The sequence below is a fragment of the Gopherus evgoodei genome, chromosome 10 (genome assembly GCF_007399415.2).
Source record: "Gopherus evgoodei ecotype Sinaloan lineage chromosome 10, rGopEvg1_v1.p, whole genome shotgun sequence".
NCBI classification, from domain to species: Eukaryota; Metazoa; Chordata; order Testudines; family Testudinidae; genus Gopherus; species Gopherus evgoodei.
This window is the reverse complement of record NC_044331.1, coordinates 13,970,130-13,983,178: the sequence shown is the minus strand read 5'-3', so window position 1 is coordinate 13,983,178 and position 13,049 is coordinate 13,970,130. Positions and strand designations below refer to the sequence as shown.

Here is a 13,049-nt window from a genome sequence, read left to right as displayed (position 1 = left end):
CACTACAGCTGTCAGCCACTGGCGACAATGGCAGGGGGAGCCACAGGATGCCATCAAAGCCAATACTAGCCGAGCGTGCCATCACACTCGTGTCCTACCCTAGCACAGTGTCATGTTTTTTCATGCCTTGGTTTCTCCCTTCCTTTAACTTCACACCACCTAACACCTGTGATTCATAAGCTCTGCTCCCCTTGCTGACCGTTCTAAAGTCCACGGTGCTTCACCTTTTCACACAGTAGACATTACAAGTGTGGCCGGATAGGACACAGCCACTGCTGAGACCTAAGCTACTTACTTGCGCACTTGGATGGCTTTGCGGAGGTTTCCTGATTCAAACTTGGAGAAGAATCTCAGGCAGTCTGGAGCATCTGTGCTTGAGGGGCTGGAGCAAAACACAGAAATATGTCTACTACCAAAAATTACCTTAAGGAAGAGTAACCGCTCCAATATAATTTATATAGTGATTTAGACTTACAAACAGAAGGCATTTAAGAGCAGCTATGGCCCAGCCATCCAGCTCAAAGCAGCAGCCTTTATGGGGTAATTCTAAATCCCACTTTCTCCCCCCTCTCGATTTTCCTGTCTCCAGGAACAGATTCATACACTCTTCAATCTCAGTTAGGTTCTTTGTTCCAATCACCTTCCCCATTTATTTATTCCACGGGTTTATTATCCTTTGTGTGAAGTGACTCTGGCCAAGTTCTCCATTTACTCCTCCCATTTTTACCTTTTGCCCCCCTAAATTTTGGAGCCTTTAAATTCACCTTGAGCAATTTTAAAATTTTCTCTCCTCCTCCTTCAAACCCCCACCAGGTCACCTCAAACTCTCCTGTGTCCTGTGTTCCTAAGAGGACAATCTCAGACCCATTAACCCTTTCCTCAGAATGTACTTGCTTCAGATTTGAGATCCTCTCCATTGCCCTGTGCTGTCTCTTCTCAAGGACAATAATGATTTGCCAGGAAATGGTGCCCAGCCTGGGTCAGAGTACCCAAGATGGGTCTCACAGCTGCATTACTGCACAGCATCATGGTACCACCCCTTTTAGTTTTAGGTTCCATTGTTCTGCTAAAACTACCCAGTATCTGGTTTTCTTTTCCTACTGCTGCTGTGCACTGGGCTGGTGGTTTCAGGGACCCTTCCACAATAGCTTGCAGATCCTTTCCCTCCACTATGTGCTGAGAGACACTGGGAAGGGGTGTTTACCTCACACTTGCCCCCAAAAAAGTTACTGTGGATAGAATAGGGGGCTAATTAACCCAACAAGTAACAGCTGAGGGGAATCAGGTGGCTAACTAATCCCCTGAGGGAAGGAGGGAGCCAAGCCGAAAGGGAACAAGCTGGGCTGGGATTTATAAACACAGGAAATTGGAAGCTGAGGTGGCTGCTGAGAAATAAGTTACTGTCATTCCCTGGGAGGAGTGTTTGAAGGTTGAAAAAAAATGTAGCTTGTATTTGCTCCCTGGTAGGAGGGAATGGTGACAAACCTCGGGGGAGGTGGAATGCCAGATGGTAAGGAAAGGACTCAGGGAAAGACAGCAAGGTCCAAGAAGGAGCAGACCTTGACTTCTGGCTAGAGGGCCCCTGAGCCAGAACCCAGAGTAGAGGGCAGGCCCAGGTTTCCCTGCCAGCCACTGAGGGAGTGAATGGGAAGGTCAGGATGCCTAGGATGGCCGAAGGAAGACTTTGGTACTCTGGAAGGGGAAAATGCGTATTGTAAAGTGGCCAGAGGGCTGAGTCACGAAGAGGCAGCAGCAGTTCACTCAGCAAGGGAAGAACTGCTGCAGACCTAGTAAGAGAGGCAGAGAAACAGCATGCAACTGCAAGAAGGGGCATCGACCTCGCAATGCTAATCCCCAGAATGGCCATGAGGAGGCGCCATCCTGGCCGTGAGTGGTGCACCTTGTCACAAAACCTTGTTCCTCACACTGGATCCTATCTACCAGTCTTATGTTTTGTACATTTGTCAAAGTTGAATCAAATGCACCATCTGTTGGCCTAGTCACCTAATCTATTACTGATAGTAACAGTAGTGCCCTCAGTCACGTACACTAGAAGGAAGACTTACCTGCGCCCATCTAAATCAAAGACAACTCTGTCTATCACATCACCTGGCTGGATTAGACGACGAACATCCTCAAATATTTTGGCCCTGGAAAAGAAAAACAAATTGTGAGTCTGTCTGCAGCCATAGGCAAACACATACCTCTGTCTTGGAGGATCCTTGCTGAGGAAGTGAACTGAGGCTTATGATATTCTTTCCAGGGGGTTGGGAAGAATTATACACCTGTTCTAACTAAACAAAAATATCCCTTAGCATTTTTTGCCGTTCACCAGTTTGGCTTTTGCATGACTCTCATGACTGGAAGATACCTTTAGAGCTAAATAACTTGTCATTCACATTCTGTAGGATTTATCTCCATTTCTTCTCATTCAGTCTCAATGAATGAGTCATGTACACCTAGCAATGGAGAATTTGTCAGAAGGAATCAGACTATTGGTCTATCTATTACAGACTCCTGGCACCAACAGTGGTGAATGAGCCCATCCAATCCCCCCAGTAATGACCAGTTATATGATGCCATATGTGTTCTCAAGATTTCCTTCCTGACCTTTGCAGCAATCAACGTAAACACTGAAGCATGACATGATTATCCCTGTCTTCGCTGTATAGTTACATATGTTAATATGGTCATAAAAGCAGGGCTTTTAGAACATTAGTGCAGGGAAGAGGTGAGAAAATGATGGCCTCTGTGAATAAGATTCCAGGCATTTAGCTGCAACAGGAAGAGTTCCCATCCCTATAGAGCATAGAGGTTCAAAATAGCTCAGAAACTTGTGGCCTTGGTAAATGCCATATTATTAGTATCATTCAGTCCTAGAGCTTAGTTCAAGAGACATCAGAATCACCCAGCCTGTTTGTGGTCTGGTAGGCATTGCTTGTGCTACTAAGAACAAATGCCCTCTAAAGGAATTGCAGAGGGACATGCATGGGGCAGGACAGGGGAGGGTAGTCCTGAGAAGAATCCTCTTTGCCAACACAGTACCCCCCACACTCCAACACACAATGTATCCTCCTCAGTTGAACCAAGAACATAAGAATAGCCCTACTGGGTCAGACCAAAGGTCCATCTAGCCCAATATCCTGTCTTCCGACAGTGGGCAGTGCCAGGTGCCACAAAGGGAATGAACAGAACAGGTAATCATCAAGTGATCCATCCCCTGTCGCTTATTCCCAGTTTCTGGCAAACAGAGGCTAGGGACACCATTCCTTACCCATCCTGGATAATAGCCATTGATGGATCTATCCTCCATGAATTTATCTAGTTCTTTTTTAACCCTGTTATGGTCTTGGCCTTCACAACATCCTCTGGCAAAGAGTTCCACAGGTTGACTATGTTGTGTGAAGAAATATTTCCTTTTATTTGTTTGAAACCTGCTTTCTATTAATTTCATTTGGTGACCCTTAGTTCTTGTGTTATGAGAAGTAATAAACACTTCCTTATCTACTGCAACCCTTTGGAGTTTAAAAAGCACGGCCCCTTTAAATCTTTTTCCTAGGGGGGGAAAGGGAGCAGTAAAAAAAGGAGGGAAGCTTGGGGGTGTGGCTCCGGTGCTTTGGGGGAGAGAAGGGCTGCAGCCCACAGGTCCTCACAAAGTGAAGCAGCAAAGAACCTGCCTGAAGCCTGGGAAGAACAAGGTGGCAGATCGGGGACCCCCAAGGACAGAAGCCAGGAGGAGCTGGCTCAATATCTGCCCTTCCAGACTGTGCTACCACTGGGCCTGTGGGATCTTGGTTTGAATGCAGCCCTGTTCTACTGCTCCCCTTGTTGTTTTTCTCCTCTCATCCCTCCGTAAATAAATATCTCCCTTTATTATATCCATTGTACTTTTCCTGTGGGTGAGTGTGTTCACTCTGGGGGGTTGGAACAGGTGCCCCTGGGATGGAAGGAATTTTTCCTGCTGCATTCCTGCGCGTGCCTTCTCTTGGTCAGAGCTGCCTGCAGAGCAGACTCAATCTTGGCCATGAGGGCGTTAAAGTTACACTACTTTCTTACAATGTAAATGAGGTAAGAGCATTAATGTTAATTGCCAGGTGCACAATGCCTTCCATGGGAGGATCCCAACACACTTCACAATTATTTAATTGCTTTAGCAGGGGAGGCAGAGAAGTATTTATTCACTTTTACCTTCCAGATAAGGAAAGTGGAGAGGTGACATGACTTGGCCACTGGCAGAGGCAGGAATTAGGCCTCCTAATTCCCCATCTGTGCCAAGAAAATCTTAGATGCCAGTGTCTTCAACCTCAAGAGAAAAATCTGAATAGTATAAGCCTATAGCTCAGTTTCCCTTCTTGTAATAATTCATTGTGTAGGTCTCTGTGAGGACTGCAGAGACCTATGAAACTTGACAAGAAGTGATGATCAACACCCATCAAAAGCAAGGCAGTAAGACATGAGAGTCCCCAGTACGACAAGAAGTGAGTCCCTATTTGCCCAGCTGCGGACAGTTATCTCTAGGATGATAATAAAGCAGAATCACCTTTGAACTCCATATTTCCGCTCCAGCAGGGACTGGTAATAAGGAGGGGGCTGGTGGCCCCAAAAATCAGGGAACGCCAAGACCCTATAATCCGGAATGGACTTGGTGCTTCCAGCCCTGGCCATGTAGAAGTGGGGTCTGTGGAATGGGATATCCCCTTGGTGTCTCTCCAGAAGCTTTGTCACTGTATTGGAGGCTCCCACACCACACACGGGGCTGGGACCGAAGCAGCTCGCACAGTGAGTATGAAATGTTCTTGTGCGCCAAGAGGCTTCTTTTAGGGGAGGATGCAGAGTGGGTGTATGGCTCCTACATAGATCTTCTCTTTCACCAAGAGCATCTGCATCTTGGACTGATTCTCCCATCACTTGCTTTTCAAGGGCTGGAGCCCCAGTGCATTTATCCTTCTTTGCCCAGCTCTGCACTGGAGTCTTGAATGCTGTTTCCTCTGGTTCTGGCCCCATGGCACTTTGGTCCCTGTGTCTGCAATGCTGCTGCTTCATGAAAGCAGCATTTGGAATGACTAGGAGGTGAGTGCCTGGCAGGCTCCCAGGCATATCCTCAGAGCCCTTCTCATCTTCAGATCCTGTTTCCAGCTCCTTTAGATTTAAAGAATAAAAGAAAGAAAAGAAATAAAGACAGATGGTGTCTCCTTCCAGAAGGAAATAGAAGAAAGAAAAGGAAAAACATTTAATTTACAGGCCTCTTAAAAATCTGCTTGCCTCAGTGACCCAAAGAGATAGAAACCCACAACCCACTTGCCAGCATTCCTATTCCCGCAAGCTGATCTCTCATCAGTTCCAAGAAGCTAAACAAGGTCAGGCTGGATCAGCTGCTGGCTGGGTAACCTCCAAGCAAAACCTGAAGTGTTACAGGAAATTGCATGAGACAAAGTGATACGCTTCTCTTTGAACTGATGCTCCAGCATGATGCAATGGGGCGAGTCTGCCAGGCAACGTTCCACCATTCCTAAGTACAGGACTGCAATGTTAATCCGAGTTCCTGGCCACTTGCAGTCATTACAAATACCACTGCATTTTGTATGGTAGGAGAAGCATAAACCCTGGTGGCTTGTTTAAATTTGAAAAATTATATTCTGCCTCCCTAAATTCCTCTGCATCTAGTACTCAGTACAATATTCTTCTTCACTTCCTGTCCCAAACTGTTAAACAGCTGGGTTGATCTATCCCAGAACTGTCTGCATTTTAAGCAGTGGCAATGTAAGCTTCCCCATCACTGTGCTTCAACCCTGATCTTGACTAACCAGCACTACGGTAGATAAACCAGTTTAATCTCCATGTTCCATTTGGTTCTTTGCATCTCCGTTGAAACTGCCAACAAGGATACAACTTAATGTCCATTTGTAGTGGATTTTTTCTCAAGTGGATATTTAATTATTTAGCCACTTGCCCTAGTCAACTCAGACCCAGCCTTTTCGTTAAATGCCACCAAACAACTCTCAGATATTAACACCTTTCACCCACTATCATCTGGGGCTGCAGTCAATCCAATGAGCTCCAGATGCATCTACATTTTGGATCCTCTGATACCTTAAGTCATCCAGTGCTCCCCTTTGCAGTATGTCTTTCTACCCACCTTCTCTCAATCAGCACCTCCAGTACTGCACATCTCTACATGCGTTCACAGATAAAGAAAGCCACAATGATATCCTACCTGGAAAGTAAGGGAAATTTCAGGACACATTGCCTCATACTGCTCAAGCTCCTCCTCTGGCCTGTCAAGACCTGACTTTGAGCTCAGTTTGTTCACATCTGTCTCCAAATCATCATCCTTCAAAAGTCAAAGTAGGAAAAGAAATAAATTAAAGGTGCTATCAACCCGTTTGGGACTGTGCCTGAGTTGATAGTTATAAAATGATACATTACATCCTGCCTTTCATCTGGGAATCTCTAAGCACCTGACACACGTAAAGTAAACTAGCCACCCCTGACACTAGATGAGAGCAATTACATTCATTTTTATGGAAGGGTAAACTGAGGCACAAAAGGTTAGGTCACCTGCCCACAGCCATAGAATGATCCACTGGCAAGTAACTCAGAAGTCCAGGACAAGATTTTCATAAGTGAGCAGTGGGTTTGGGTGCCTCACTATTCAAGTGCCCAAGCTGAGAAACCTTATAGGGGCCTGATTTTCAGAAAGTGCTGAGACTCACCCTCTGAAAATCACGCCCATTTAAAGGTGTCTCAACTTGGCCACCCAAAAATTGTGTCACTCAAAGCCACTAGCCAGTCTTCTGAGTATCCAGGATGTGCTGAGGTGACCAGGAGATATACTGCCTCAGGTGTTGAATGAAGGAGTGAGAAAATACTTTTGATTCAGAGACTCAACAATCAAACAAATTAGATTTAACAAGAAAATCCCACAGCACATCACAGGAAAAATGAGTGTTGTTGATTACCAGCAAAATTAGCATCTTCTAGTGTCCTGCCTCTTCACACCAAGATTGCCTTGGTCCCCACTGCTGCTCACCAGGGCCCCCTCTCTCTGCCTTCGAAACCCAAATCCCCATCCCTCTACTACACACATCACTGAACTCTCAAGCACCGATTTCTCATCTGTTACTTTATTTATATCTTTCTACTCTGTTGATGAATAGCTTTTAGTCTCTTGACCAATCCATCATCTGTTCATTTTAAAAAAAATCTTTTGTGTTTGCAGTTATCTATAAAGCAAGGACAAGGAGCATTCCTGAAACTTTCCCATCCAAAGGCAACTGTGCATTGACATGCATTCCATCCATATCAGATACAAGAGTCAAAGACATGCAGTGTCAAGTGTTTAGTCACCGCATAAAAGAATGGGAAGGGGGGGTTGAGTGGCTAAACGGCATTGATGAATGGCTGTGACATGACAGCATAATTCAAATAATTCAGCATGCAATTAGCAAGCATTCACCACCAAACCACAGCAAAGAAGCAATTTGCTCTTGATAATAACTTCAGAAATGATTCTATTTATCAACAAACTCCCATGAACACCAGGGTATCAACAGTAGTTCAAACCCTGAGCCACAGCAGTAGTGAAAGGCTTGGCTGTTTCTACAAAGTATTACTAGTGTTGATTTGAGGCCGGTGGTTGGGACTGGTCAACACGAGAGTCAGCAGTGAGTGTTGGAGATTTGCTAGCCTCTTGAAGACTGGTTTGGAGGGATTGACTGTTTGAAGAATTATGTGGGAGCTGTAGGGGTGGGTTTTAATGATTTGATGATCGATTGGTATGGGGACTCCAGTTTTGGTAGAGCTGATCAAATAGTTAAAGAGAGGATTCACAAATATTTTCACCAGTAAAAGTGGTGTGCTAAGTTCACTATGATTAGTATTAGATATTATTCACGAATATTTGGACACCTTCCAGGTAGCTGTGAAAAAGGTTTTCAATCACAAAAGTATCAGGAATTTGAGCACAAATTATTCTTTGCACAAAAATTTAGACTGAAAGTGCACTATTCATCCTCCATTATCAATCTGTGTAAAAGTTCAGCCAGAAGGCGGGGTAGCATGAGACTTATGAGACCAATCATACGAGACCAATAAATAAAACTTATATTCAAAGCAAAGTGTTGGCAAATACCAAATAAACTAAAAACTGTTCACAACTAGTCAGTGAATCCTCATGAATAATGAACATAATTACAGATTTTAGGATGTGTTTGGGAATGAACACTAAACAACAAAGGGGTTAAGTTAGCAAAGAACATTATTTCTAATGAACAGTTTGGCCAGTTTTCAGATGAAAATAAATAGTCACTAAGGGGCAGGCTAGCACACTGAGCCCATTTGTTTTCTTTTCTTTTTGTCATTTGGGTGACATATTAATGTTCAGGTAGGCAGAGCAGGCAAACAGCAAAAAGAACACTCAACTCACATCTAAATTGCATCAGATCACATGGCATTTGTGCCTTTTTGAATTTGATTACCATAAACATTTGTAGGAACAAGGTTTTGTTTGCAAAGATGTCTGAGAGGGTGAAAACTCATTCATGCTAGAATGTGTTTGTACAAAGATGCATTTTCACAGCAGAAACATATGCATGTGTAAGCAGGGTCTGAATGAACTCTCCCCTGACAGCTAGTTTGGGAGGGGGAGAGACTTCAGGAGCAAACTGAATATACATGAATACACTACTCTGCGTAGGTATCTAGCAGACAGGAGTTGTGTTGCTCCAAGTGATCAGCTTTGGCTGGTGTTGGGTTACAAATCAAGCCATCAGGTGGTCGAGGGACATCTACATAGAACACATCACAGGACATCAGCAATACCAGGAGGGATGAGCTGGAGTGCCAATGAGAAGCACTGTCGGGAAAGTAACTGAAATACTTCCCTGATGGATTGTATTTTTCTAAATGGACAACCTACCCTAAATGCTCAGTTATTGAGGGACAATCTTCACTCATTGCTATATTTGCTTTCCATAAGCAACTCTGTATAACGTTTCATGAGTGATGCACCCGAACACTTGGATGCTAATACCTAAACTGTGTTCTTACAAGTATTCACCTAAATTTAGCTTTGCTGATTATGCACGATATGTATCTTATGACTTAAAACAAACTTTGTATTTGTGGATAATCTAAGCACTATACCCAGATGTACAGACACTCTTCTCTTAACCTATTATATATTTTTTTAATATTGAATGCGGGGTAGTGAAATGTTATTATTAATGTTATCTTCATTGTACGACTAAAGGGGAGTAGAACTGTGCTGAGCTTGTCCCATTTGAGGGGTCACCCTCAGCTGAAAGGAACACGCTAAGCCAGGGGCTCTAATGCCAGACCCCTGTTAAAGTAAGAGGGGTGGGGACAGGTGTCCCAGTGAGGAGGTGTGGACTCTCCCTAAGGGTCCCTGATCTAGTTTAACCTGTTTCTCCTCACTGTTCAAAGGAGATTTTTGTTATGTTAAAGTGCTCAAATGAGAGCTGAAATTGCTTGTGGTGGGGAAATGTTTCTGCCCAGCCTGCCAAGAGCTGAAAATCATTAAGAGACTGAACTACAGAGGTCAAAGCAGAGAGGCAGGTAGCAGTAGAAGGTGACTGACAGTCGGCCGGCAAACGAATGGCTGGTAAGCAGCTGGTGAGGCAGCCAGGCAGTGAGGAACCGTGGCTCATGGGCTGGACGGCAGAGAGAAGCCATGGCTGGAGGGCCAACCAGCAGAGAGGAACCATGGCTGGCGGGGCGGCCAGCCAGAGAAACTGCTCTGATGGTGGTGCAAGCAAGGTACCTTCTTCCCCAGGTTGCAGGTGAACTCACACAGATGCACCTCTGAACTCTGGGTCCTCACTGACCAAGGACAACCACTGTGAGTGGGGTATGGTGAGGGAGCACTCTGGGTTGGGTGTCCTGCTCACAATATTATGATTATGAATCCTGCTTGTGGCATTTTCCCTAATTAATGTCAGGTGACTTCCCTCCTTTCATTAAAAGTTTCTTTTCTCCACTCAGACTCTGTGCTTGCGAGTGGGGAAATGTTGCCTCTCAGAGGCACCCAGGGGTATTGTGTAATTTTCCCAGGTTACTGGGTGGAAGCTTGAGCCGGTTCTGTGCTGTATTGTTGAAAAGGATCCTCTAGTTATTGAGCCTGGCCCTGGTTGCTGGCGGCTCCACCTGGCAGAAGGGTTACAAATGCATCCTTGATTTGTGCCTTTTGCAGCAGGGTGTGGCAGGGAGAGAGAGTGAGGAGAGAGAGCAAACAATGTTCTGAATAATTAGCTAAATTATTTGTTCATGACCAGGAACAGGTAAAAGAAAGTGGCTAAGAGTGGGTGCTCCAGCTGTAGCTTAAAGAAGCCAAGCTGTTTTAAAGACTGGGGCCCAGGTACATAGCCAAAATATCCTGCTATTGTTGTCTTCAAGAATTAGTAACAAAGCAAGAATACACATTACATTTTTCAACCTAACCAGTGTCCATTAAGTGAATTGTCACAAGATGTCAGAACATGTTTTTTTTAGAACTTGAGGGGGAGGGATAGCTCAATGGTTTGAGCATTGGCCTGCTAAGCCCAGGATTGTGAGTTCAATCCTTGAGGGGGCCATTTAGGGATCTGGGGCAAAAATCTGTCTGGGGATTGGTCCTGCTTTGAGCAGGGGGTTGGACTAGATGACCTTCTGAGGTCCCTTCAAAGTCTGATATTCTATGTTAGTATTAGAGCTAAGTAGGTCTAATATTTATTTAATTTTCTTTCTTTCTTTATATAGGAATTAGAAATTGCTATCTGACAGGAGCACTCTATCTAAGTTACTATCTGAAAAACAAAGAGTTTTCAGGTGCCCAAGTAGCCTCTGGAATCACAGTTAAAATTGTCCCCAATCTGAAATGGCGACCCTGTCTATCAGAGCTCCAAATCAGGAAGAAAGAAAAAAAACCAAAACAACCTTCCCTTCACAGAACATGGAGGGTTTTAAAGGAAGCTGTCGCTCATATACCTACTTCCTCTTTGTGCTCCAGATCCTCATTATCTAGGTCTTTTTCCACCTCTTCCTCACCATCATCTTCACAGTCATCTGCAAAAGTAGAAAAGAGGTGGAGCAGGTGGCCTCCATCATAACATCCTTCTCCCTAACCCTCCCCAAAAAGGCAGGCCACTATTGTGTGCAGCACACATGCTTTGTCCCTAATAACCACCACAAAGCTGAATGTAAGACTTAGAATAAAGATCAGATCCCATGTGTTCCATCAGATACAGCTGCATATGGGACCTAGGGCTTCCACCTTTGTTCTCCTGGATGAAATCTCAGCACTTTGACACTCATCATCACGATGCGGCACTATGTTCTGTTACAAAGCAATGTGATGACGGTATGCTTCACTGCAAAGATATTATAGGATGCTGTTAATCTATATATCTACCTGAGGGTTTTAGTCTGATCCCCATTACTGGTGTATCTGAGCACTTTCCATGTAAAAGTCAATAGCAATAATGAAGTCCCTAGTGGACTTTATGGCATCTCTGGCTCTTCTCCCTTTTGGGGATAAAAATTCTCTTGGGCATAGATTGTATTGCTTGATTTAGCTTTGCTGGAGGTGGGGTAGGCAAGAAGGGTGGTGAGTTTTATTCTTGCTATGGTATGTCCTGCATGCCTAGACTACAAGAAGCAGGAGCATCCAGAGGACATGAGAAATGTCCCATGAAAATCAAGAAAAGTCCTGAAGATCAATACCTTCTAAAGAGGTGAGCCAGAAATTTGGAGGTATAGAGTAGAAGCTCCACAATCTTTGCTGAAAATGTTTGCACAGATGAAATGGTAGTCAGAATTCTGTTTGGGGTGTACCATAATGATGCTGGTTTGGAGTGTGAAGGCTGGCAGCAGGAGGCTGCTGTGCACAAGGTCATATGTGTTTCATTCTTGGGCATGCTTCTTACATGTATGCTGCTCACCTGCCTGGGCATACAGCCTACTGGCCTGCAAGTGCTCACAACTTCCACTCATGTAGCATAGCCACAGACAGATTATTTCAGAAGGAAAAAAGGCTGCTAGTTAACAGCATCAATTTACTGAAAAAGTTGCAAGCAAGGACATGTGTACACACACACACACACACACACACACACACCCTCCCTTCCCAGTTGTCATGAAGCAACAGTAGTTCCAGCCTTTGCCAAGGCCATTCCTTCTGGTCACTTTAAAGCCATAAGGATTATTTCACTACCCCTCCCCTTCACTATCTCACATCTCCATTCCCCACACAGCACCTGCTGGCCTTGACAGAAACATCTGGAGTGAGGGATTCAGACCCAGTTCTATAGCATGACAGTCTGGGCCACCATGCAAGTTTTAAATGCAAAGCTCAGGACTGGATTCCTTTCTACCTGGGCCCCCACCTTCCATTCTCCCCATCAGTCCCTGCCCCTCACACACACACATTCTCCCTTCAGTCAGCAATTTACCTTCAGGCTCTGCACGGGGAGGTTCGGAGCTGACACTCCCAGGAAGAGAGAAGGAATAGGAGCTGTGTACTGTAGCCAAAGGCAGAGGCCCCTTAGGGTAGCACTTCCTCAGGATCTGGGCCATTATAGTTACTATAGGATCCAGGGACTTGCTATCCAGGCAATCCTAAGCAGTAATGAAGGTGAATATTCAGTGATGTTTGCCATTCAGAAGCATCCTTCCTCTTGCACAGATCCACCAGACATTAAAATAGATGCTTCCCTGAAAGCCTTAAAAAGCAGCATTTGAATAATAGTCAGCCAGTTCTGCATCAACCCCTTATATTTCCTGTGTTTCTCTTTCATCCTTTCCCTTCCTTATCACATTAGAGAAGTCTACATTGGAGCACAGCATCTTGGTTTTTCAATAGTTTATCTGCTTCTACAGCTCATTCACTATCTGCTGATACACCCATCTAAAGGGCACAGGGTCCCCTAGCACCACTCAAAGGAACTGGGGTCAGTACTGTCTCAGAGAAAAAAGAGCACCTGCTACTGGGTTATCCATACACCTCCCTACAGCTAGCGTGGGGCGAAATTCTTCAGCTAGCGCTTTGGGGGGGG

The 13,049-nt window shown here is 44.8% G+C and overlaps 1 protein-coding gene across 1 annotated transcript in view; it reads right to left on the bottom strand.

The window, feature by feature from the left end:
* AGBL1 (ATP/GTP binding protein like 1) overlaps window positions 1-13,049 on the bottom strand; it is a 386,927-nt gene that overhangs the window by 294,687 nt on the left and 79,191 nt on the right. The window contains exons 8-13 of the mRNA XM_030579006.1: window positions 12,447-12,612; window positions 10,988-11,061; window positions 6,215-6,331; window positions 4,541-5,139; window positions 2,067-2,150; window positions 296-382 (exon numbers count right to left, since the gene is read on the bottom strand). Coding sequence (XP_030434866.1) covers window positions 296-382; window positions 2,067-2,150; window positions 4,541-5,139; window positions 6,215-6,331; window positions 10,988-11,061; window positions 12,447-12,612 — 1,127 coding nt within the window. The remainder of the gene's footprint in view (window positions 1-295; window positions 383-2,066; window positions 2,151-4,540; window positions 5,140-6,214; window positions 6,332-10,987; window positions 11,062-12,446; window positions 12,613-13,049) is intronic.